General features: G+C 42.4%; 1 protein-coding gene across 1 annotated transcript; it reads left to right on the forward strand.

Moving 5' to 3' along the window:
* The first annotated feature begins 5,905 nt into the window (after window positions 1–5,905).
* Window positions 5,906–10,776, forward strand: LOC106604796 (zonadhesin-like). The gene is made up of 3 exons (XM_014199840.2): window positions 5,906–5,947; window positions 6,191–6,258; window positions 8,631–10,776. Exons 2-3 carry the CDS (start codon window positions 6,210–6,212, stop codon window positions 9,488–9,490), a joined length of 909 nt encoding a protein of 302 aa, XP_014055315.2. The 5' UTR covers window positions 5,906–5,947; window positions 6,191–6,209; the 3' UTR covers window positions 9,491–10,776.
* Window positions 10,777–25,482: the final 14,706 nt, after the last annotated feature.

The following is a 25,482-nucleotide window of genomic DNA, read 5'->3' on the forward strand; positions in this document are numbered from 1 at the left end:
CTCTTCAGATGAAATCCTGCAACTAGCGAGGTCCAGCCGCCCGACAACCTGCCTGCTCGACCCATTCCCTCCTACCTTCACTAGGGCATCTCTGGAGACCCTCTCCCATTCCTCACTTCCCTCATCAACTCATCCCTGACCACTTCTACAATGTTGATACCTGGTTAGCGTTGAGGATGACATCACCAGTGGCTGTAGCAACACACACAGACTCCTGGTCTGGTAAGTCCTGGATACCAACAACTGTCCCACTGCCATCCTCTGGAAGGTAGCGCTCAGCTGTCAATGACACCTCATTCATCACCTGAACATGATGGGGAGAAGAATAGTTGAATTCACTGTGTTAGTGATGGGCTGGTACAAAAAACCTTTACCCGGTGGGTCTCCAGGACCATGATTGAAGAACACTGCTATGTGTAAAGTACCTGGCCAGCTCGTGGGTCCAACTCGGTATTCTGAAACAATGAGCTCTTTACCTGTGTCCGTCCGAACAGAGAAACATTGCGGCGTGCCCGGGCCCTGCAGCTCCGAGCAACGAAGGCTCTTCAGCAACCTCAAGTTTCGCATCACACCCTATTTAGCTAGCTACCTAAACACAGATGCCGACAAGGTGTATTGGGTTGTCACTAGTTGCCATAGCCACAAAGACATAAACCCTGCCTAGTACTACATTTTATCTTCTTATCTGATTGTTAACCTAACCTTAACTAGGGATGTGGCAGTCACAAAATTTTGTCAGACGGTTATTGTCATGCAAAAGCCTGATGGTCTCACGGTAATTGACCGTCAATTAACATAAACACGTTTAGCATTTCCAGGCCTTCATGCATACAAGCCTCTGATGTGCGCCTTTGAAACATCTACATTTGCAAAAGTCTAATAATTGAATATACACCATCACAATGAATCCCTTATTTATTTTAGGCAGGTCTAAAGAAACATTATGATATGAAAAGAATGTATTTCAGAAGAGCAGAATATGAGTTGGCCTGCTGTATGTTACCTGGCTATGCGCCCTGCCGTAGGCTTGTTCATTTAGCAGACAAGATGCACTTAAGTTCCATGCCATTATTTTAAATTATATGATTTTATCATAAAAAGAATATACAGGAACTTTGAAAAGTATTCAGACCCCTTGACTTTTTCCACATTTTGTTATGTTACAGCTTTATTATAAAATGGATTACATCGTTTTTTCCCCCCTTATCAATCTACACACAATACCCCATAATGATAAAGCAAAAATGAAGTATTCAGACCCTTTACTCAGTACTTTGTTAAAGCACCTTTGGCAGTGATTACAGCCTTGATTCTTCTTGGGTATGATGCTCCAAGCTTGGCAAGGACATTCAGAGACTTGTCCTGAAGCCACTCCTGTCTTGGCTGTGTGCTTAGGGTCATTGTCCTGTTGGATGGTGAACCTTCACCCCAGTCTGAGGTCCTGAGCGCCCTGGAGCTTAGCTGAATAAAATCGAAAGGATATCTTTCCCATTCCAGAGCGAGCGCGCGCATATGAAGGGGCTGTGTTGCGCGTAAAGTGATAATTTAAAACCGGTTCTATCTGCTAGATTTAGAGTTATTTGGCCACTTTAGTTGCGAATAATACAAACATTAGAATGACTTAGAAATCAAAAGATACAGTATATGGGCTGCATTATGTGACTATAGGCTAATGATGATTTGAGAAAGTTGCATAAAAAGCTTGCACTCTATTCCTTGTTTCAGGCTGCACACGCTGTTCTCTCATCAAGTGATCATATTTTCACCCATGAGAATATTCATTTAATCTTGTCTTTACTAATATCTCAAATTTGTTTTAGATTTAGAATGGCACATTATCAAATGGGCAGGAACAGGAGCAAGAGAAAAAAGACATCTGTATGCACTGGAATAGCAAATGGAGGCCACTTTCCCCTGGTTCATTTCACTCATGTTGGGTAGGCTATACGGGTTATTTTGCTGCGGTACAGGTGATATTCCGCCCAAACTCTGTATGCCATGGACTCACCAACCCTGTTGCTACAGCCACGCAGTGCTTCATTTGGGAAATCTGTTCGGGAACATGGATAGTAACATGTTTTCACAAGGAAACATATTTCATTAATCTGTTGACAGACCCTGTCTCTGCGCACTGGAGAAAGGAATGAAGAAGAGATGGGGAGGAGATGGAATGCACAGTGGTGAGATATTGTGTAAATAAAGGTAATGTGTCAGCCTATTAATTATGATAATCAAATTCATTATAATTGTAGGCGAACTCCAAATTTGTTTTAATTTAGGCTAGACCAATTATGTACCAAAGATATCTTAAATCAGTATTTAAAAAAAAAAGTTATTCTGCCGAGTGTAATAAGCTGTAGGCTATGTATTGTATAACGGCGCAATCATTATTTTGATTCAGTGTTTTTTTTGGGGGGGGGGCATTGGCTCATATATAGGCTTATGCATATGTTTCAGCTCTAATACTGTATGCCTATGGGTAGTTTGAATTGAATCAACACCTTAGAAAACGCTGTCCATTTCGTTGTTAGGCTGCGAAAGAACATGCACAATGACCATATTTTACACTGTTTCAACCTGTTGAACTTTCTTGAAATGGATCAATTACTGTGAGGTGAGTTTTAAAAGTACATACTGTTTTTAAGTGTTTGATGTGATTTTTTTTCTCCCGATTGCATTTACATTGATGTCAGAGTGGTTAGGGGGACTGTGGAGTCCTGAGTACCAGGCCATTAGCAACTTGACAATCATTAGCCAGTTGGGTACAGCTAACACATATTCAGAGTGCATAAGAGGAGATTACCGTGACTCAACAGTCACAGTCCATATTGACTCATGACTGCCTGTGTGGTGGTAATGGGGTCACTGCAACAGCCCTAATCTTTACGCTAACCTTAACCCCACTGCTAACCTTATGCCGAACCAACATTTTTGTTTTCAGGAATTTTTACTATATTGCCAATTTTGACTGTGTGGCTGTGCTATCTACTGGAAAATGGAGTATTGGTTAGCATCTGTACTAGCAAGCTAGCTGATATGGTAAGGTAGCAAGGTATGTGTGTGGAGTAACAAATCCAAACAGTATGACTTGGGTGACTGGAGTCTCTGACAATTTTATGGGCTGACACCGCCTAGTATATAGGTCCTGGATGTCAGGAAGCTTGGTCCCAGTGATGTACTGGGCTGTACGCACTACCTTCTGTTGCGCCTTACGGTCAGAGGCAGAGCAGTTGCCATACCAGGTGGTGATACAACCGGTCAGGATGCTCTCGATAGTGCAGCTGTAGAACTTTGAGGCCCTGGGGACCCATGCCAAATCTTTTCAGTGTCTTGAGGGGGAAAAGGTTTTGTCGTGCTCTCTTCACGACTGTCTTGGTGTACTTGCACCATGAGAGTTCGTTGTCTTGCTCACATTGAGATAGAGGTTGCTGTCCTCTGACCTCGTCCCTATAGGCTGTCTCATCGTTGTCGGTGATCACGCCTACCACTGTTGTGTTCGTCAGCAAACTTAATGGTGTTGGAGTCGTGCTTGGCAACGCAGTCGTGGGTGAACAGGGAGTACAGGAGGGGACTAAGCACACACCCCTGAGGGAACCCAGTGTTGAGGATCAGTGTGGCAGATGTGTTGTTGCCCACCCTTACCACCCGGGGAGGTCTGTCAGGAAGTCCAGGATTCAGTTGCAGAGGGAGGTGTTTAGTCCCAGAGTCCGTAGCTTAGTGATGAGCTTTATGGGTACTATGGTGTTGAACGCTGAGCTGTAGTCAATGAACAGCATTCTCACATAGGTGTTCCTTTTGTCCAGGTGGGAAAGGGCAGTGTCGAGTGCGAGTGAGATTGCGTCATCTGTGGATTTGTTGGTGCAGTATGGGATTTGGAGTGGGTCTAGGGTTTCCGGCATGATGGTGTTGATGTGAGCCATGACCAGCTTTTCAAAGCACTTGATGGCTACCGACATGAGTTCTACGGGGCGAGTCATGTTATTCAATATAAAATGTATAATTTTTTCCTCAATAAAAGGTACATGTGACACAAGTAACTACCTTTGCGTAACTTCAATAATATTTCCAAAAGCTTTGATACTGCATCAACTACACATACTGAATCCCATGTAGAGTGTTCAAACAGCCTGGCATGTGTACCAACACAGAATGTAGAAGTTGAAGGTAATGCTAACTGGCAAAAGGTAGGTCCCATTTGTCAGCAGACAGCTCCCCTCTGTCCTGAGAAACGCTAAGGGACCTAGCCTGCTAAATTATTGTTTTCATATGCTATGGGGTTAGCATATTTTAAAAGAGTACTTCATGGGGAAGAAAAGATGAGACATTGGTTTGTGAGGCAATTACAACAAAATGTGATATATTTTCTCGGGTGTGATAAGATAACAGACTGGTCACTGAATATAATACAATTCTCTTAATGTTTTCTCCTTTTGACAGGGAACGTAGCAAGTCTACTGGAAGTATACAGTACATAGTTTATAGCTTTCTCATGTAAAAAATGCACCCAGCCACCCCATTACATGTTGCTGGAAGAAGTAGGAGTCCCTCGGGTGTTGATTTACATGTATTAATGATCTGGGCTGGTGATAACATCTCTCTCTGCCAAATCTCATTGGCTTGCTTTTCAACATTGTTAAATTGAGATGCAGACTGAGATGCAGACTGAGATGCAGACTGTGCTTACTGAGTGAAAGGTCATAACATTATGATAATCTTACTCAATTCACAGCTAATCATAATGCTATGTCCTTTGCAGATTGTCAAACTTTCTAATTAAAGCTGCTTGCTAATAGTGGCTGCAAGCAAGCTGTTCCATACTCATTGCATTCCACTGGTGTTGAAATAGCATTAGAGTAAATCGAATACTTTCATCAGAGCCAATATCATTGGAAGTGCAGCACAGAGGATAGTTCAACTCATTGTATACATGTTCAGCTAAATCCTCCGTTTAATGAGTGTTCCCTGAGGCTCTAATGCTCCACAGACGCAAGCAAACAAATGTATTAAGTGCGTTTCTGATACACTGTTGGTATTTCAGACAAATGGAGAATAAATTACTATCTTATTTTTGATCTGCAGATAACACATTTGCATCACATTTCTGCTGTTTAGCGTGATAAAGAATGTGCATTGTTATGGACATTGGCACATCATTTATTCCGAAGTTTAATAGCTGAGTTGATATGGTTTTTACTCTTTCCTACAACAATCACTTAGCAAAAGAGTCGTTATTCAAAGCTAATGTCTAGCAGTGGGATGAAAACAGAAAGGATTGTCAACAGTATTTATATTGTAAACTTGTCTAAGAGGCTATACGCCTCTTAAAAATGTGCAATTAATTTGATACCAACAGAGACAGAGGAGACTGAAATAAAAGGCTGTTTAGTTGTTTACTGGAGTATTTTCTTGAAGCTGTTGTGGAAGTTGTTCGAGAGAGAAAATGAGGAAGACTCAGTAAGTTGGACATTTGAAAAAGGCCGCTCCCTTGATTAAAGCGATTTAGTCAATCATGCTCACAAAACTCACACTGTGGACATGGGGAAAGAGATTGGCTGTAGTGTATAAGTTTTGTCTAAACAACATTGAATGTTTATAAACCATCATCACCACCACCATCATCATCATCACCATGATCATCCTCATCGTCATGTTGCAACCATACAGCATGAGAAATGTTTTTAAAATTGTTCAAATCATTTCCTTTTGATAACACCATATTACGCCATATGATACTCTGCAACCCCTCGCATTGGAACTAGTGAAAGCGATCACCAATTTCATCAAAATTTCACCAGAATTACAAGAAGTCACTCAAGAGACATGCCCTTTGGTTGCGCAAGCATAATGACTTGTGTTAATTCTAGTATAAAAAATGTGAGTTGTTGGGGAGAAGACAGTAACTTGACTCCTGATCACACAGTCAGGCTCCAGCATCTTGTTATTGAAGGTAAGAGACTAATGTTGTTGCTTTTGTGGTTTGGTGCTTCCTGTCTGATATGATAGGGAGGATTAGAGCATGGTCCTGGAAGGCTGTTCAGACAACACAACTGAACACTACCTACAGAATCTACCTGTGATTTAGTAAAGTAATCTACACTCTCCTACGTGTCAGTCTTGGATATTTACTTTACATCTGTTATTGTATACACTGTATGATAAGTTGTGTTTTTTAAAATCTTTTACAATCTAGTTTTCAAGAGACTGTCACCATGGCGACGATGTTGACCGTCCTTATCCTACTCAGCATTGCCTTTGCATGTGAGAGAGACACCTTCACACTACTAATTCACCCCTACTGTTAGTTGTTCTGCACCCCTCACCATTTCTATCCCTGTTGAGATTTGGAGTGTAGAGATATGTAGAGTTGTGTTTTGTAGTGTCTGTTGACCATTTTACCGTTCTAAATATTCCATTGTAAAGACTTTTTTATTCTAAAAGTTTCATTCTAAGGATTATTTTTCAATTTGAAAGATTCCATTCTCCTCCTTAACCCAATGCAGGATACATGCTGTAAACAGGTCAATGGAATTCAACCAAAACAGTGAAAATGCCATGGAAACGCCTCCCACGCATCCGCGTGAGGGATAGATCCAGAATCTCCTCATTGCCGCCCATCAAAATTAACCTACATTTACAGTGCATTCAGAAAGTGTTCAGAGCCCATTACTTTTTTCACATTTTGTTAAGTTACAGCCTTATCCTAAAATGGATAAAATGTTTGTTTTTTCGCTCATCAAACTACACACAATACTCAATAATGACAAAGCAAAAACTGTTTTTTATATGTTTTTTTTTCAAATGTGTGTATATATATATATATATATATATATATATATAAAACTGAAATACCACATTTACTTAAGCATTCAGACCCTTTACTAAGTACTTTGTTGAAGCACCTCTGGCAGTGATTACAGCCTCAAATTTTCTTGGGTATGACGCTACAAACTTGGCACACCTGTATTTGGGGAGTTTCTCCCATTCTTCTCTGCAGATCCTCTCAAGCTCTGTCAGGTTGGATGGGGAGCGTTGCTGCACAGCAATTTTCAGGTCTCTCCAGAGATGTTCGATTGGGTTCAAGTCCAGGCTCTGGATGGGCCACTCAAGGACATTTAAATACTTGTCCCAAAGCCACTCCTGCATTGTCTTGGCTGTGTGCTTAGGGTTGTTCTCCTGTTGGAAGGTCAACCTTTGCCCCAGTCTGAGATCCTGAGCACTCTGAAGCAGGTTTTCATCAAGGATCTCTCTGTACTTTGGTCCGTTCATCTTTCCCTTGATCCTGACTGGTCTCCCATTCCCTGCCGCTGAAAAACAACCTGACAGCATGATACTGCCATCACCATGCTTCAACGTAGGGATGGTGCCAGGTTTCCTCCTGACGTGACTCTTGGCATTCAGGCCAAAGAGCTCAATCTTGTTTTCATCAGATCAGAAAGTCTTTAGGTGCCATTTGGCAAACTCCAAGTGGGCTGTCATGCGTTTTACTGAGCAGTGGCTTCCGTCTGGCCACTTTACCATAAATGCCTGATTGGTGGAGTGCTGCAGAGATGGTTGTTCTTCTGGAAGGTTCTCCCATCTCCACAGAGGAACTCTATAGCTCTGTTAGAGTGACCATCAGGATCTTTATCACCTTCCTGACCAAGGCCCTTCTCCCCCAATTGCTCAGTTTGGCCGGGCGGCCAGCTCTAGGAAGAGTCCTGGTGGTTCCAGACTTCCATTTAACAATGATGGCCATTTTGTTCTTGGGGACCTTCAATGCTGCAGAAATGTTTTGGTTCCCTTCTCCAGATCTGTGCCTCGACACAATCCTGTCTCAGAGCTCTACGAACAATTCCTTCGACCTATATGGCTTGGTTTTTTCTCTGACATGCACTGTCAACTGTGGGACCTTATATAGACAGTTGTGTGCCTTTCCAAATCATGTCCAATCAATTGAATTGAGTCTCATAACAAATGGACTTAATACTTATGTAAATAAGGTATTTCTGTTTGTATTTGCTGAAGAATATAAAAACCTTTTTTCACTTTGTCATTATGGGGTATTGTGTGTAGATTGCTAAGGATTTGTATTTATTTAATACATTTTAGAATATGGCTGTAACGTAACAAAATATGGAAAAGGTCAAGGGGTCTGAGTACTTTCCGAAGCCACTGTACATAGTATTTCACACTATGTTAGGGTAAAAATCTGAGTATAATGCTTGTATAGATGTCAACCCCAATGCATGTTCATGTCATCGTCACCAATCAACTGTATTACAATTAAAAACGTCTTCACCTACAACCACCAATTTCTATATGCTAGTTATGTTACCAGCTTATATGAACAGGAAAAGGACACCTAAATATTATGCAGCACCTTGTGGGCCTGTTCGAACATAGAAATGAGGGATTTGATGAATATCCACTTTTTTAATAGATTCGCTTTTTGAATGGGTGCCAATGACGGTGTTTCTTTTATCTCCAACGGTCTGCGTTCCATTGACCTCTTTAACGCATGTATGGTAAATGTTGAGTCGATTGTTTGGTGGTTCCCCAAAAAACATTGACATGTTGAATAAGAACACTCAGAATGATACATTGCAACAGTCACTCTTTAGCTCACACTTATTACCAGAATGTGTCTCTAGACCTGTCCTTCTCAGGTAACAGGACCCTGGAACCACCATCATCTAGAACCGAGGAGCCGTCCTTCTCAGGTGACAGGACCCTGGAACCACCATCATCTGGAACCGAGGAGCCGTCCTTCTCAGGTGACAGGACCCTGGAACCACCATCATCTGGAACCGAGGAGCCGTCCTTCTCAGGTGACAGGACCCTGGAACCACCATCATCTGGAACCGAGGAGCCGTCCTTCTCAGGTGACAGGACCCTGGAACCACCATCATCTGGAACCGAGGAGCCGTCCTTCTCAGGTGACAGGACCCTGGAACCACCATCATCTGGAACCGAGGAGCCGTCCTTCTCAGGTGACAGGACCCTGGAACCACCATCATCTGGAACCGAGGAGCCGTCCTTCTCAGGTGACAGGACCCTGGAACCACCATCATCTGGAACCGAGGAGCCGTCCTTCTCAGGTGACAGGACCCTGGAACCACCATCATCTGGAACCGAGGAGCCGTCCTTCTCAGGTGACAGGACCCTGGAACCACCATCATCTGGAACCGAGGAGCCGTCCTTCTCAGGTGACAGGACCCTGGAACCACCATCATCTGGAACCGAGGAGCCGTCCTTCTCAGGTGACAGGACCCTGGAACCACCATCATCTGGAACCGAGGAGCCGTCCTTCTCAGGTGACAGGACCCTGGAACCACCATCATCTGGAACCGAGGAGCCGTCCTTCTCAGGTGACAGGACCCTGGAACCACCATTATCTGGAACCGAGGAGCCGTCCTTCTCAGGTGACAGGACCCTGGAACCACCATCATCTGGAACCGAGGAGCCATCCTCCGGAGTGCGAGAAGATCATGAACAGCAACGGGAGAGTTGATAATATTGATTACCATGATGTTGACCAGGGTATATATTTTGAAATGGATATTACAGTGCCATTTCGGACACAGCCTGAGGGAAAAGCACAGCAATTGTTTGTCAGATTTAATTAGCATAATTGTTAACTTTTCTGCTATACTGTCTTGTAACTTTCCATAACTATGTAGACAGTAAGGCCGTACATGCTGTAATGTGTCTTTCATTGAAGCTTTCCTATCCTCTGTGCTGACTGTCATTAGCAGACCTGGGCTCAAACATACTATCTGAAATCTTCCAAATACTTTGAGTGTTTTATTTAGCCTGTCTGAAGTGCTGGATGGGCAGTGTTTGCAGTTTTGGGACAATTGTATTGGTCCATTATACCATGCAGGCTCATTCAAGCACAGATTAAGTATTTGGAATGATTTCAAATAGTATTTTAACCAGGTCTGGACATAAGAAAATGTTACATAACATATACATGTAGGATCCTGTTTTTGTTCTTTTATCCCTCTCTACTTTACACAGGGCAGGAGGCCTTCCAGGCTTCTGGTCTAGCAGATGTTAGGAGGAGGCAAGAGGCAGGAGGCCTTCCTGGCTTCTGGTCTAGCAGATGTTAGGAGGCAGGAGGCCTTCCAGGCTTCTGGTCTAGCAGATGTTAGGAGGAGGCAGCATTTTTTTCTCTCTTTTTGCAGTTCTGTCACTATTGTGAAAGTTGTTTCAGACTTAAAGCATATAGCCCAATTGACAAGTACTTCATGACTGTGCCACCAGCCAAGGCTGCTGAGGGGAGGACGGCTCATAATAATGGCTGGAATGGAGTCAATGGAATGCTATCAAACGTGGTTTCCATATGGTTGATACCATTCCATTGACTCCGTTCCAGGCATTTCTATGAGCCGTCCTCCCCACAGCAGCCTCCACTGTGTGCCACACATTGTAATTGATATACAGTATGTTTGCCAAGGTTATACAGTGTAAGATTAAGTAGTGTATGGTTCCAACTTGTATAAATCACGGTAACATATAATGTACTAACAATATCAATATCATGTTTGCGTTTTCTCTAGGCAATGTTAATGTACTGTACTTCTTCATATTGCAATCGGTGAACCAGAACTGTGTGTATGCGTGTGTATGCATTTGTATTGCTTGATTAGGACACAGAGATAATCAGACTATTCAGTGTTTACTTCTCTTGAGACGAGTATGATGAAGAGAGGGAAAAAAATAGTTGTCGAGTTGCATAACGCCCAGGCTTTGGGGAAGTGTTGCTACTATTAAATAAAGAAGAGATGATTAATGCATATGCTCATTATTTCCATGTGTGGGGCTTCATTAGTTAACCCCCCTCCCCCACCGGTGAGCGTGCTACTGCTGTTGGTGGGTGTTGGGTTACAGATGGTAGGTTGAGCGATGGTAATCCAACGCGCTATTTGGAGCAATGCGTCGGCGGGACTTGGCTCCCAGAGTTCCAGTTCTCATATAAGCGGTGAGTTTACACCGGAAAACCAATAAATACTTGCTAAATAGACTCAAACTTCATCAAAATAATGCGGAGAAAAATCGGTTTCACGTCCAAATTGTTTGGGGGGGAGAGGATGGAAACAGAATATTCAGGATACAGTACAGTTGCCTTCAAAATAGAGCAGGAACTGTCCAGAGGACCAGATGGCATGCCTGCTAGTGTTGAGGGGTGTTTCTGTTTCTCTGGTGAGGATGTGATATGATACACTGAGGGACAGTTTCAGAGCTCTCTTTGAGTCACAAAAATAACCCATTCCTCTTGGGTTTGTGGCATCTGACATCCATGGCCATTTAAATTAAATATCCATTGGGTACTGCTGTTTTCTATTTTCTGCAGGTCTGCTTTAGCCAAGTCTTCCTCTACGTGACACAGAGGGTCGCCCCATGAGGAGTAAGTCAGCAGAGGTCAGGCGAACAGCGGCCGTGTGCCTGTGATCAGCTTTACCTAACACAATTAAATGACTCACTGCAGCTCTGGCCTGCAGCGCACTGGCTTCTTAACTACACTCACCTTTAATTTGGATAGCATGCTATTCAAATTCAGCGGGATGGTATGTACACTACCGTTCAAAGATTTTAGAACACCTACTCATTTAAGGGTTTTTCTTCATTTTTACTATTTTCTACATTGTAGAATAATAGTGAAGACATCAACACTATGAAATAACACACATGGAATCATGTAGTAAGCTAAAAAGTGTTTTATATTTGAGATTCTTAAAATAGCCACCCTTTGCCTTGATTACAGCTTTGCACACTCTTGGCATTCTCTCAACCAGCTTCACCTGGAATGCTTTTCCAACAGTCTTGAAGGAATTCCCACAGATGCTGAGCACTTGTTAGCTTCTTTTCCTTAACTCTGCGGTCCGACTCATCCCAAACCATCTCAATTTGGTTGAGGTCGGGGATTGTAGAGGCAAGGTCATCTGATGCAGCACTCCATCACTCTCCTTCTTGGTAAAATATCCCTTACACAGCCTGGAGGTGTGTTGGGTCAGTGTCCTGTTGAAAAACAAATGATAGTCCCACTAAGGCAAAACCAGATGGGATGGCGTATCGCTGAATGCTGCCGTAGCCTTGCTGGTTAAGTGTGCCTTGAATTCTCAATTAATCACAGACAGTGTCACCAGCAAAGCACCCCCACACCATAACACCTTCTCCTCCATGCTTTACAGTGGGAACCACACATGCGGAGATCATCCGTTCACCCACACCGCGTCTCACAAAGACACGGAGGTTGGAACCAAAAATCTCCAATTTGGACTCCAGACCAAAGGACAAATTTCCACCGGTCTAACGTCCATTGCTTGTGTTTCTTATCCCAAACAAGTCTCTTCTTCTTATTGGTGTCCTTTAGTAGTGGTTTCTTTGCAGCAATTTGACCAAGAAGGCCTGATTCATACAGTCTCATCTGAACAGTTGATGTTGAGATATGTCTGTTACTTGAACTCCGTGAAGCATTTATTTGGGCTGCAATTTCTGAGGATGGTAACTCTAATGAACATATCTTCTGCAGCAGAGGTAACTCTGGGTCTTCCTTTCCTGTGGCGGTCCACACGAGAGCCAGTTTCCCCATAGCGCTTGATGGTTTTTGCGACTGCATTTGAAGAAACTTTTAAAGTTCTTGAAATTTTCCGTATTGACTGACCTTCATGTCTTAAAGTAATGATGGACTGTTGTTTCTCTTTGCTTATTTGAGCTGTTCTTTCCATAATATGGACTTGGTCTTTTACCAAATAGGGCTATCTTCTGTATACCCCCTACCTTGTCATAACACAACTGAATGGCTCAAATTCATTAAGAAGGAAAGAAATTCCGCAAATTAACTTTTAAGAAGGCACACCTGTTAATTGAAATGCATTTCAGGTGACTACCTCATGAAGCTGGTTGAGAAAATGTCAAGAGTGTGCAAAGCTGTCATCCAGGCAAAGGGTGGCTATTTGAAGAATCTCAAATATAAAATATATCTTGATTTGTTTAACACTTTTTGGGTTACTACATGATTCCATGTGTTATTTCATAGTTTTGATGCCTTCACTATTATTCTACAATGTAGAAAAATAGTAAAATAAGGAAAAACCCTTGAATGAGTAGGTGTTCTAAAACTTTTGACCGGTAGTGTGGTTATGTTTTCTTTGCAGACATCTAATAATCTGTCCAGAAGTCGGTTTGTATATTTTGTTGCAATGTAATCAATCGTCTGTTGACAGTAGTTCTAACTTGGGGTGATGATGCCACCAAGGGGGAAAAGGTACACATTCTGAACCAACTATGGTGCTAAATCTTATGATTCTTCTCAAGAACCCACAGGTAAAAGATTAAACAGAGGGAGATCGGCAGGTATGTAATTACCATAAACATCATCTAGTTCCTATTATATTCCACCTCATCCATCTTGTTGAGGTTTATCCTTAGTCTAATGATATGGACACGCTCCGTCTCATATCGGACCAAATTTTCTGAATAATTAAAGGGCTGTGAAAGAAGAGTGTGTTGAAAAAAGAGGGGAAGCATTTCCCAGTAGTGTCGCCGGGCAGAACATAATTAGAGACAAGAAGCCTAATGATAATGGGTGTGACACATGTTAATAAACTCAGCAAAAAAAGAAACGTCCATTTTTCAAAGATAATTCGTAAAAATCCAAATAACATCACAGATCTTCATTGTAAAGGGTTTCAACACTGTTTCCCATGCTTGTTCAATGAACCATAAACAATGAATGAACATCCACCTGTGGAACGGTTGTTAAGACACTAACAGCTTACAGTCAGATGCTCAGGGTCCCTGCTCATCTGCGTGAACGTGCCTTAGGCATGCTGCAAGGAGGCATGAGGACTGCAGATGTGGCCAGGGCAGTAAATTGAGACGCCTAAGACAGTGCTACAGGGAGACAGGACGGACAGCTGATCGTCCTCGCAGTTGCAGACCACATGTAACAACACCTGCACAGGATCGGTACATCCGAACATCACACCTGCGGGACAGACACCAGGAACGCACAATCCCTCCATCAGTGAAAACACTGTCCGCAATAGGCTGAGAGAGGCTGGACTGAGGGCTTGTAGGCCTGTTAAAAGGCAGGTCCTCACCAGACATCCCCGGCAACAACGTCACCTATGGGCATAAACCCACCGTCGCTGGACCAGGCAGGACTGGCAAAAAGTGCTCTTCACTGACGAGTCACAGTTTTGTCTCACCAGGGGTGATGGTCAGATTTGCGTTTATTGTCAAAGGAATGAGCGTTACACCGAGGCCTGTACTCTGGAGCGGGATCGATTTGGAGGTGGAGGGTCCGTCATGGTCTGGGACGGTGTGTCACAGCATCATCGGACTGAGCTTGTTATCATTGCAGGCAATCTCAACGCTGTGCGTTACAGGGAAGACATCCTCCTCCCTCATGTGGTACCCTTCCTGCAGGCTCATCCTGACATGACCCTCCAGCATGACAATGCCACCAGCCATACTGTTCGTTCTGTACGTGATTTCCTGCAAGACAGGAATGTCAGTGTTCTGCCATGGCCAGTGAAGAGCCCGGGTGTCAATCCCATTGAGCACGTCTGGGACCTGTTGGATCAGCGGGTGAGGGCTAGGGCCATTCCCCCCAGAAATGTCCGGGAACTTGCAGGTGCCTTGGTGGAAGAGTGGGGTAACATCTCACAGCAAGAACTGGCAAATGTGGTGCAGTCCATGAGGAGGAGATGCACTGCAGTACTTAATGCAGCTGGAGGCCACACCAGATACTGACTGTTACTTTTGATTTTGACCCCCCCTTTGTTCAGGGACACATTATTCCATTTCTGTTAGTCACATGTCTGTGGAACTTGTTCAGTTTATGTCTCAGTTGTTGAATCTTATGTTCATACAAATATTTACACATGTTAAGTTTGATTTAAAAAAAAACACAGTTCACAGTGAGAGGATGTTTCTTTTTTTTCTGGGTATAGCTTCTCGTTAGGATGAATTTGGTTCTACTGGTGGCATGTTTAAGAATGTTATTATTCTTTTTTTGCTTCAAACCTTAAAGTGGACACTGTTGGCCAATGAGAAATCATTATGTTGCCACATGAGTGTGGCCAAGTGCATGTGATGTACAGTAACTGCCAAAAGCACACATTATATAATTTTTTTCTCCAAAATTGTCCAATCTTTCATCAAGGCCAAATGGGGTGTGATATATGGCAAATATACCACGGCTATGGGCTGTTCTTAGGCACGACGCAAAGCAGAGTACAGCCTGGATAAAGCTATATACCACTAACCCCCGAGGTGCCTTATTGCTATTGTAAACTGGTTAACAACATAATTAGAACACTAAACAAGTAGTTTTGCGTCATACCCATGGTATATTGTCTCATATACCACAGCTTTCAGCCAATCAAAATCGGTTTATAATGCTTATTTTAGGCTGGGGAAATTAGATTGTGTGCAATTGTGTGCTCTGAATTACCTCAGTGTTTTCATTCAGATAACACCCAAACTTTCCCAACACATATTTGATAAATGAGGCTTTGTGTTCTGTGATAATCATCAGAGCCATTTGACTCACCACCACCGAAAGGGAAATGGTCCGTCGAAAAACAAGTTTCCCTCTGCAACTGCAAGGACGAGTAATGGAAGCTCATTACAAAAAAGAAAGAGTAGACAAACCAGCAGTGTTTAGAAAGCACCATGGTTCCCATGAGACCATGTACATTTTACATTTACATGTTACTCATTTAGCAGATGCTCTTATCCAGAGCGACTTACAGTAGTGAGTGCATTCATTTTCGTACTGGTCCCCCGTGGTAAACCTCCCAAATCTAACGCTTTACTCAGGTGGGACTTGTTTTACAACTTGTTGAGCATCAGCCTCCAGTAATGTTACAGTGTAACCACAATAATGCATGTGTGCATCTTTTACTAAGTATACCACAAAGATTAAACCAGGAAGGAAAGTATTTTCCCTAACCTAGTTAAAGCTGCAATATGGAACTTTTTGTGCTAACCGACTTAATTCACATAGAAATGTGAGTTATGGATCTGTCATTTTCATTGAAAGCAAGTCTTTGAAGCGGTAGATCTGTTCTATGTGTGCTATTTCTATGCTTCCCATTCTTAAGTTTCATTTTTGAGTCTTTTACTTTCGTCTTTGTACACTGGCTTGAAACAGCTGAAAATACAATATTGTTGGTTATGGAAAATATATTTAACAGCAGTTTAGATGGTATAATGATTCTCTACACTATACTTGCTCGTTTTGCCACAAACTGAAATTAGGCGAACTATTCCAATTTTAGCAACAAGGAAATGAGAGGAGTGATTTCTGCATAGTGCACCTTTAAAACAACAGATCCATCTTCATCAGTCTGGTAGAAAGGTAAAACATATTCAAGGATTCCTGAGGTTGAGGAAAACTTTGGCTGCTTTAGAATTCATGGCTGTGCTTCATCTCTCCATCCATGCTGTGCTAGAAAATTATGCCTCTGACCTACTTCTGCCTCCTGTTGAGTTAACTACCATTATGGTTGTGTGTCCTATCCATTGACTCTGCCCGTGCAGAGTGCATTGGTCTTTACACAGGCTCCTCCATGCAGTGTCGTTATGGATAGCATAGAGAACTGCAGGTGTTGAGATCACTACCCTATGACTGTTAAAAACCGTGTTTGACTGGGTTGTGAGTTTGGCTGCCGTGAGGGCAAATGTACACAGAGCATGGTGGGATATATTCTTCTTGGAATATCTTTTTGCAATATCAAATACATTTGGAACTGACATGCAGCTGTGAGACAGCCGGACGACCTTTTTCTTTGAATGAACCATTTCTGCAAGCGGGAACAAGTGATGACAATGTTTGGCTTGACAAGAAATGATAAGATACACATGGTCAAGAAGATAGTCTCCTTTTAATGGACCAAAAAATAAAAGCTTGTCAACATTCAGTATCTTCCAAAGCCTTAAAGCACAATCATTTGACCTGTTCTTTTAAAGCTCTCGGTCAAACTTTTTTAAAACAGGTTTCGGCTTTGTTTTCCTTTGTAGCCACATCAGAATGGAAAATACTGTAGTTATCACATAACATAGCAGGACCACTGTTTTCATGCTGGCTGACATTTTGATTTGAGTGCGGAAAAAGAAAGTAATCAGCAGCCAACATTCAATGTCCCACAGAGCTCCCAACCCCTTTCTGACATGTTTACCTTCATTTTGAGAGAGCTCCACCTCCCTGTTTGGTTAATTGGTCCACCACAGGACATCCCAGAGATCATTATGATTACTTGGCCTCCACGTGGGATGTGAAAGGTCACTTACCATCATCGCTGTTTAATTGTCAGTCTTGTTAACACGGTAAAATAATGGGCACATACTTTTATTGTGTTGTTTTCTTCACCAGGAATTATCGCAGTTGGTTACTTAACTTGTTGCAATCCAGCAACATTTACTAAACGATACTATTTGTTCACCCAGTGCTAGCACGTTACATCAGTACATGTGCAATTTATGTATTTATAAAACTTGATGTCATACTGTATATTGTAAATGTGTATAATATAAATGTAACTGTCATGCTGTATGTATCAACATATGTAATATGTACAGTGGGGGAAAAAAGTATTTGATCCCCTGCTGATTTTGTACGTTTGCCCACTTACAAAGAAATGATCAGTCTATAATTTTAATGGTAGGTTTATATGAACAGTGAGAGACAGAATAACAACAACAAAAAATCCAGAAAAACGCATGTCGAAAATGTTATAAAATGATTTGCATTTTAATGAGGGAAATAAGTATTTGACCCCTCTGCAAAACATGACTTAGTACTTGGTGGCAAAACCCTTGTTGGCAATCACAGAGGTCAGATGTTTCTTGTAGTTGGCCACCAGGTTTGCACACATCTCAGGAGGGATTTTGTCCCACTCCTCTTTGCAGATCTTCTCCAAGTCATTAAGGTTTCGAGGCTGACGTTTGGCAACTCGAACCTTCAGCACCCTCCACAGATTTTCTATGGGATTAAGGTCTGGAGACTGGCTAGGCCACTCCAGGACCTTAATGTGCTTCATCTTGAGCTACTCCTTTGTTGCCTTGGCCGTGTGTTTTGGGTCACTGTCATGCTGGAATACCCATCCACGACCCATTTTCAATGCCCTAGCTGAGGGAATGAGGTTCTCACCCAAGATTTGACAGTACATGGCCCCGTCAAATGATGCGGTGAAGTTGTCCTGTCCCCTTAGCAGAAAAACACACCCAAAGCATAATGTTTCCACCTCCATGTTTGACGGTGGAGATGGTGTTCTTGGGGTCATAGGCAGCATTCCTCCTCCTCCTCCAAACACGGCGAGTTGAGTTGATGCCAAAGAGCTCCATTTTGGTCTCATCTAACCACAACACTTTCACCAGTTGTCCTCTGAATCATTCAGATGTTCATTGGCAAACTTCAGACGGGCATGTATATGTATTCTTGAGCAGGGGGAACTTGCGGGCGCTGCAGGATTTCAGTCCTTCACGGCGTAGTGTGTTACCAATTGTTTTCTTGGTGACAATGGTCCCAGCTGCCTTGAGATCATTGACAAGATCCTCCCGTGTAGTTCTGGGCTGATTCCTCACCGTTCTCATGATCATTGCAACCCCACGAGGTGAGATCTTGCATGGAGCCCCAGGCCGAGGGATATTGACAGTTCTCTTGTGTTTCTTCCATTTGCGAATAATCGCACCAAATGTTGTCACTTTCTCACCAAGCTGCTTGGCGATGGTCTTGTAGCCCATTCCAGCCTTGTGTAGGTCTACAATCTTGTCCCTGACATCCTTGGAGAGCTCTTTGGTCTTGGCCATGGTGGAGAGTTTGGAATCTGATTGATTGATTGCTTCTGTGGGCATGTGTCTTTTTTACAGGTAACAAGCTGTGGTTAGGCGCACTCCCTTTAAGAGTGTGCTCCTAATCTCAGCTCGTTACCTGTAGAAAAGACACCTGGGAGCCAGAAATCTTTCTGATTGAGAGGGGGTCAAATACTTATTTCCCTCATTAAAATGCAAATCAATTTATAACATTTTTGACATGCGTTTTTCTGGATATTTTTGTCGTTATTATGTCTCACTGTTCAAATAAACCTACCATTAAAATTATAAACTGATCCTTTCTTTATCAGTGGGCAAACGTATAAAATCAGCAGGGGATCAAATACTTTTTTCCTCCACTGTATGTATAAAGGTATTTACACATGCAGCAATGGCATCATATCATGACACAAGGCGAGACCCAGATGCAGACACAGGAGGCAGATGGTTGGAGTCTTATAATGTTTATTAATCCAAAGGAGTAGGCAAGAGAATGGCCGTGGACAGGCAAAAGGTCAAAACCAGATCAGAGTCCAGCAGGTACAGAGTGGCAGGCAGGCAGAATGGTCAGGCAGGCAGGTACAAAGTCCAGAAACAGGCAAGGGTCAAAAACCGGGAGATCTAGAACAAGAAGAAATCCAAAAAGCAGGAGAATGGGAAAACCGCTAGTTGACTTGGAAACATACAAGATGAACTGGCACAGAGAGACAGGAAACACAGGGATAAATACACTAGGGAAAATTAGCGACACCTGGAGGGGGTGGAGACAATCACAAGGACAGGTGAAACAGATCAGGGCGTGACACATCATACATCAACCAAGTTGGCTAGCAAGGTCTTTAAAGTGTCCGTCATCGCCTAAAAAAAACAACTGGTGTATTTTTTCCCAATGTTCACAAATTCCAAGGCCGTAATATCTTCTCTGCAGTCCTGCCAAGTAGTGAACGTGCAGCTGTCCTGACAGCCAGCTAGCTAACTGCAAACGATACATTACATGACCAAAAGTATGTGGACACCTATTTGTCAAACATCTCCTTCCAAAATCATGGGCATTAATATGGTGTTGGTCCCCACTTTGCTGCTATAACAGCCTCCACTCTTCTGGGAAGGCTTTCCACTAGATGTTGGAACATTTCTGCGGGGACTTGCTTCCATTCAGCCACAAGAGCATTAGTGAGGTCGGACACTGATGTTGGGCAATTAGCCTTGGCTCGCAGTCTGCGTTCCAATTAATCCCAAAGGTGTTCGATGGGGTTGAGGTCAGGGCTTTGTGCAGGCCAGTCAAGTTTTTCCACACCAATCTCGAACAAACCATTTCTATATGGACCTCGCTTTGTTAACGGGGTATTGTCATGCTGAAACAGGAAAGGGCCTTCCCCAAACTTTTGCCACAAAGTTGGAAGCACATCACTATTATGAAATACATTGTTTGATGATTATATCACAAAATAATCCAACACCCAACAAGTCACTGTTTTAATTATGGCAAATTGATACACGCACCCACTAAACAAGTTGGAAGGAGACCCAGTGATCAGACAAGGTTCTTCACTGCATCCTTGCTCGCAAATACAGAATGCAGTGAAGAGTATAGCAAATCTCAACAGCACAATAGAGGCAACAAGGGAAGAAAATTTGCCGTCCTTGAGTACTAAGCTCCTGCAACATGGTGCATAAGTTCAGCCAATTCTTATTTTGAAGCAAGAACCATTCAGAATTGATTCATTAATTCAAAAAATAAACAGATGAACAATTAGTGCAAAGAATCATCTAGAATGTCATTGTATGCTGCAGCGTTAAGATTTTCCTTCACTAGAACGAAGGGATCTAGCCCAAACCATGAAAAACAGCCCCAGCCCATTATTCCTCATACATCAAACTTTACAGTTGGCATTATGCATTGGTGCAGGTAGCGTTCTCCTGGTATCTGCCAAACCAGATGTGTCCATCTGACTGCCAGATGGTGAAGCGTGATTCATCAATCCAGAGGACACGTTTCCACTGCTCCAGAGTCCAATGGCGGTGGGCTTTGCACCCTTCAACCAACGCTTGGTATTGTGCATGGTGATCTTAGGCTTGCGTACGGCTGCTCGGCCATGGAAACCCACTTCATGAAGCTCCCGATGAACAGTTCTTGTGCTGATGTTGCTTCCAGAGGCAGTTTGGAACTCAGTAGTGAGTGTTGGCCTACCACTTCGTGACTGAGCTGTTGCTCCTAGACTTTTCCACTTCACAATAACAGCACTTACAATTGACCGGGGCAGCTCTAACAGGGCATACATTTGACGAACTGACTTGTTAGAAAGGTGGCATCCTATGACGGTGCCACGTCACTGAGCTCGTCAGTAAGGCCATTCTACTGCCAGTGTTTGTCTATGGAGATTGCATGGTTGTGTGCTCAATTTTATACACCTGTCAGCAACGGGTGTGACTGATATAGCTGAATCCACTAATTTGTAGGGGTGTCCACATACTTCTGTATATATAGTGTATATCTTCTCACATCGATACCAACCCAGTGGCTGATCAATCACAGAGGACATGGTTAAGAGGCACTGATACAGCAATGGAGGGAGAAAAAAACAAATGGAAATGTCCTGTTGTGCTTATAGTAACATGTAGTAGATAGGTTATGTGATGGAAGCTACCCAGATGAAAGGGAAATGAATCACTTCCCATGCCAGATAACATGTCAGATAAGATGCTGTCCACATCAACAGGAATATGCTTGCAGTCGAGATTATTTTCACTACAGGCATCAGCAGATAAGAGATGTTGTTTGAGAAAAGGATGATGTAATTCATAGATTGAGCCTGGTCCATTCTGAAAGGGTAGGGAGAGAGTAATACAAAGAATTTTTTGGAATTTTCTACACATATGAAAGCTGGATAATATCATGAAGGCTGGACACTCCACAAGGCCTACCCCCAATTCAAATGCCTAGATGTGTCATGGGCGTCGTAAGGAGTGGACCAAAATGCAGTGGGTATATTGATCATCTTCTTTACTTTATTAAAGAGAAGACACTTAAACAAAACAAACAACGAAAACAGTCCCGTAAGGTGCACAGACTATATTAGGAACAACCACCCACAAACACAAGTGAAAACAAACACAACTAAATATGGCCTCCAATTAGAGACAACAACAACCAGCTGCCTCTAATTGGAGGTCATTGACAAAACTAACATAGAAATAGAAAAGCTAGATAAACACATAGAAATAGATAACCTAGAACATAAACCAAAAACCTCGAAACACACAAAACAAACACCCCCTGCCACGCCCTGACCAAACTACAATAACAAATAACCCATTTTACTGGTCAGGACGTGACAAGATGAGAAAGTAAACTACAGTGCAGTAGTTTTCATTCTGACATCAGCCCAAATTATGTGATTCATTAGAATGATAGAGAACCTTTAGATTGATAGAGAACCTTTAGAATGATAGAGAACCTCTAGAATGATAGAGAACCATTAGAATGATAGAGAACCATTAGAATGATAGAGAACCTTTAGAATGACAGAGAACCATTAGAATGATAGAGAACCATTAGAATGAGAGAGAACCATTAGAATGATAGAGAACCTTTAGAATGATAGAGAACCATTAGAATGATAGAGAACCATTAGAATGATAGAGAACCTTTAGAATGATAGAGAACCATTAGAATGATAGAGAACCATTAGAATGATAGAGAACCTTTAGAATGATAGAGAACCTTTAGAATGATAGAGAACCATTAGAATGTAAGAGAACCTTTAGAATGTAAGATAATTGTATTACAGTACATGAGTAAACCGGATAAAACTATGTGTAGATTTAAACCAATTGAATTGCATCTAAATCCTATTTAAAAATACAAAAATGACTCATTGTCAGTATTATGACAAACATTGTTTGATGATTAAATCAAAAAAGAATCCAACACTCAACAAGTCACTGTTTAAAGTATGGCAAATTGATACACGCACCCACTAAACAAGTTGGAAGGAGACCCAGCGATCAGACAAGGTTCTTCACTGCATCCTTGCTCGCAAAGACAGAATGCAGTGAAGAGTATAGAAGCTCTCAACAGCACAATAGAGGCAACAAGGGAAGAAAATGAGCCGTCCTTGAGTACTAAGCTCCTGCAACATGGTGCAATTTCACGAATCATTCAGTTCAACCAATTGAACTCTTATTTTGAAGCAAGATCCATTCAGAATGTATTCATTGATAAAAAAAATAATGTGAACAATTAGTGCACACAGAGAGTATTAGTGCACACAGTTGTCCATAAAGGTATTTTTGTTTCATTAATGAAGAGGATATCTTTCTGGCTGGTATTAAGGATACACCACTGGTATTCTCTGTAAACAGACCCTATAAAGTCCAGCCAAATCAAAACAATATCCTGATGCCTACGCCTAAAGCATAATGTGCAGTCTTACATTTATATTACATTGTGAATGTCAATTAGGGTCATTCATTACCATGCACACCACAAGGAGGGTACAACTGTGCTAATAACAGGCTGTCAGTGAAGCTTTTGGCAGAGAGGACAAGGTGCAGGGGTCAAGACTACAGCATAGATGATGATAGGTGATAGATGTCCCTGGTTTTGTGCTGCCGATCTAGACAGCACACTGTGAACCCCGGGACTGTGCATCAAAACATGACACAGCATCCTGTCAGGCTGCAGCGTTAGTTAATATGCTAGTCCATGAATCATCTCGTATAGAAGTGAAGCTCGATAATGGAAGCAGAAAATAGACGCAGGGCAGCTATAGCATGTCAATGTGGTATTGCCGTTCACCAGTCACCATTCAACACGCTAAACCTTAACGGTTGTATCATGGGATTGTAATGGGATGAATGTAACGTGTGGCCAAACATTAGCCTGGAACTGGAAGGTAGACAGTGAGACTGATAATACCTGTTCTCCAGGAAGAGATGAAATCCTGCAGAGATGGGTGTTCCTGGAGGTGATCCTGGAGGTGATCTACAGTAGTGCCTCAAAGCCCCTCCGGCCATATTTCTATACAGGATCCAGCTCCGCCCACACACAACTTCAGCTTGATGCAGGCGGATAAAAGCCTGCTGGTATTAGGTGAGTGTGCCAGAATAGGTGTTCTAATGCTGACACGCTAACCCCTTCCATGGAATACCGTGGGTGAAGCGGGATTTATGCCTGCTCTCTTGCTATCAACAGCTTTGTAGGGTATGGCCTAAGAGGCGTAATGATCCATTGGACTGTGGTCAGATGATTTGTTCTAGTCTGTTAATTGGACCCTCGCTTAGTGCTCAGTCACGCCTCTGTTATGGCCTCTGTAACACCACACCAACAAAGCCAAAGACGACAAAGGGACTGTCAATGAGCTGATGCATGTAAAAGGACTGTCAATGAGCTGATGCATGTAAAAGGACTGTCAATGAGCTGATGCATGTAAAAGGACTGTCAATGAGCTGATGCATGTAAAAGGACTGTCAATGAGCTGATGCATGTAAAAGGACTGTCAATGAGCTGATGCATGTAAAAGGACTGTCAATGAGCTGATGCATGTAAAAGGCGCATTAAACGGTGTATGTTTGTCGATACATTATTATGTATGAGTTTACTGTAAAAAAAAAAAAACTCTAATATATCTGTAAAAAAGTGATTGGAATAACAATATCAAGATGTGCAATAGAAATAGCAAGATGTGTCTGTAAGTCCAAAATCCCTCATAAAAAGAACACAATGACACTACAGTATTGATTTGCATTGACTCAATACCATACTGTGACTGAACAATACAATGATGAACAATGTCCCATTGTCTGCTTTGTTGAGCATTACCTTCTCACTATATCCCTGGAATGGATGATATCATTGAACAGATCTCGCTGAGCTGAATATTGTGAATCCTTTGTCATGCTCAGACGCTCCTCTCTTTCTCTCCCGGTTGTGTTAGCATATTTTTTTCCAGACGACTGAGCAACAGACAGAACGGAATCGCTTTATTCTGGTCTGGCTCTCGTTTGTAGTGCTGGACTGCACATTTCAGACCCACTGTTCACATCAGTCAAGCCAGGGAAAGGTCAAGTTAACCATGCACATTAGAGATGTTCTTTATGCATGCAGTGACAGGATCTTGCAAGCTAAACAAATGCCCTTTCACTTCCAATCCACCACGGTGTCAAATATATAGGGAACGTGGTCAGACCAATGCTCCAAATAGCAGACGAATATGCAGTAGAAATATGCAATATAAAGATGCAGCATAAGACAATAGTTTGGGAAGTCCCACTGGGTACAACGTCTATTCAACGTTGGTTCAGCATAATTTCGGTGAACTGACATGGAAACAACGTTGATTCAACCAGTATGTGCCCAGTGGGGTATTTTTACTTGCACATCGGTGTCACAATAACAAGCATGTGCATTCTTTATGATGTTAGGATATTTGATTGGATAGAAAATACCTTTGAACTTACATGGAAAACTTTGAGACAGTCAGAATTCATTGCCACCATTTTCCCAAAGATGATTTGTATGCTGCCTCCGTGCTGTCAGAGGAGTCCCTCCTAAAATATCAAACAGGATATTCTTTCTCAGGTCACACAAGTGAGCCAGCATTCACAGAGAGCAAGTATAACATTGAAGTTAGAACAAAAGAGGCCTATTCGGATTGAAGTGTAGCAACACAG

The sequence above is a fragment of the Salmo salar genome, chromosome ssa05, assembly GCF_905237065.1.
Source record: "Salmo salar chromosome ssa05, Ssal_v3.1, whole genome shotgun sequence".
NCBI classification, from domain to species: domain Eukaryota; kingdom Metazoa; phylum Chordata; class Actinopteri; order Salmoniformes; family Salmonidae; genus Salmo; species Salmo salar.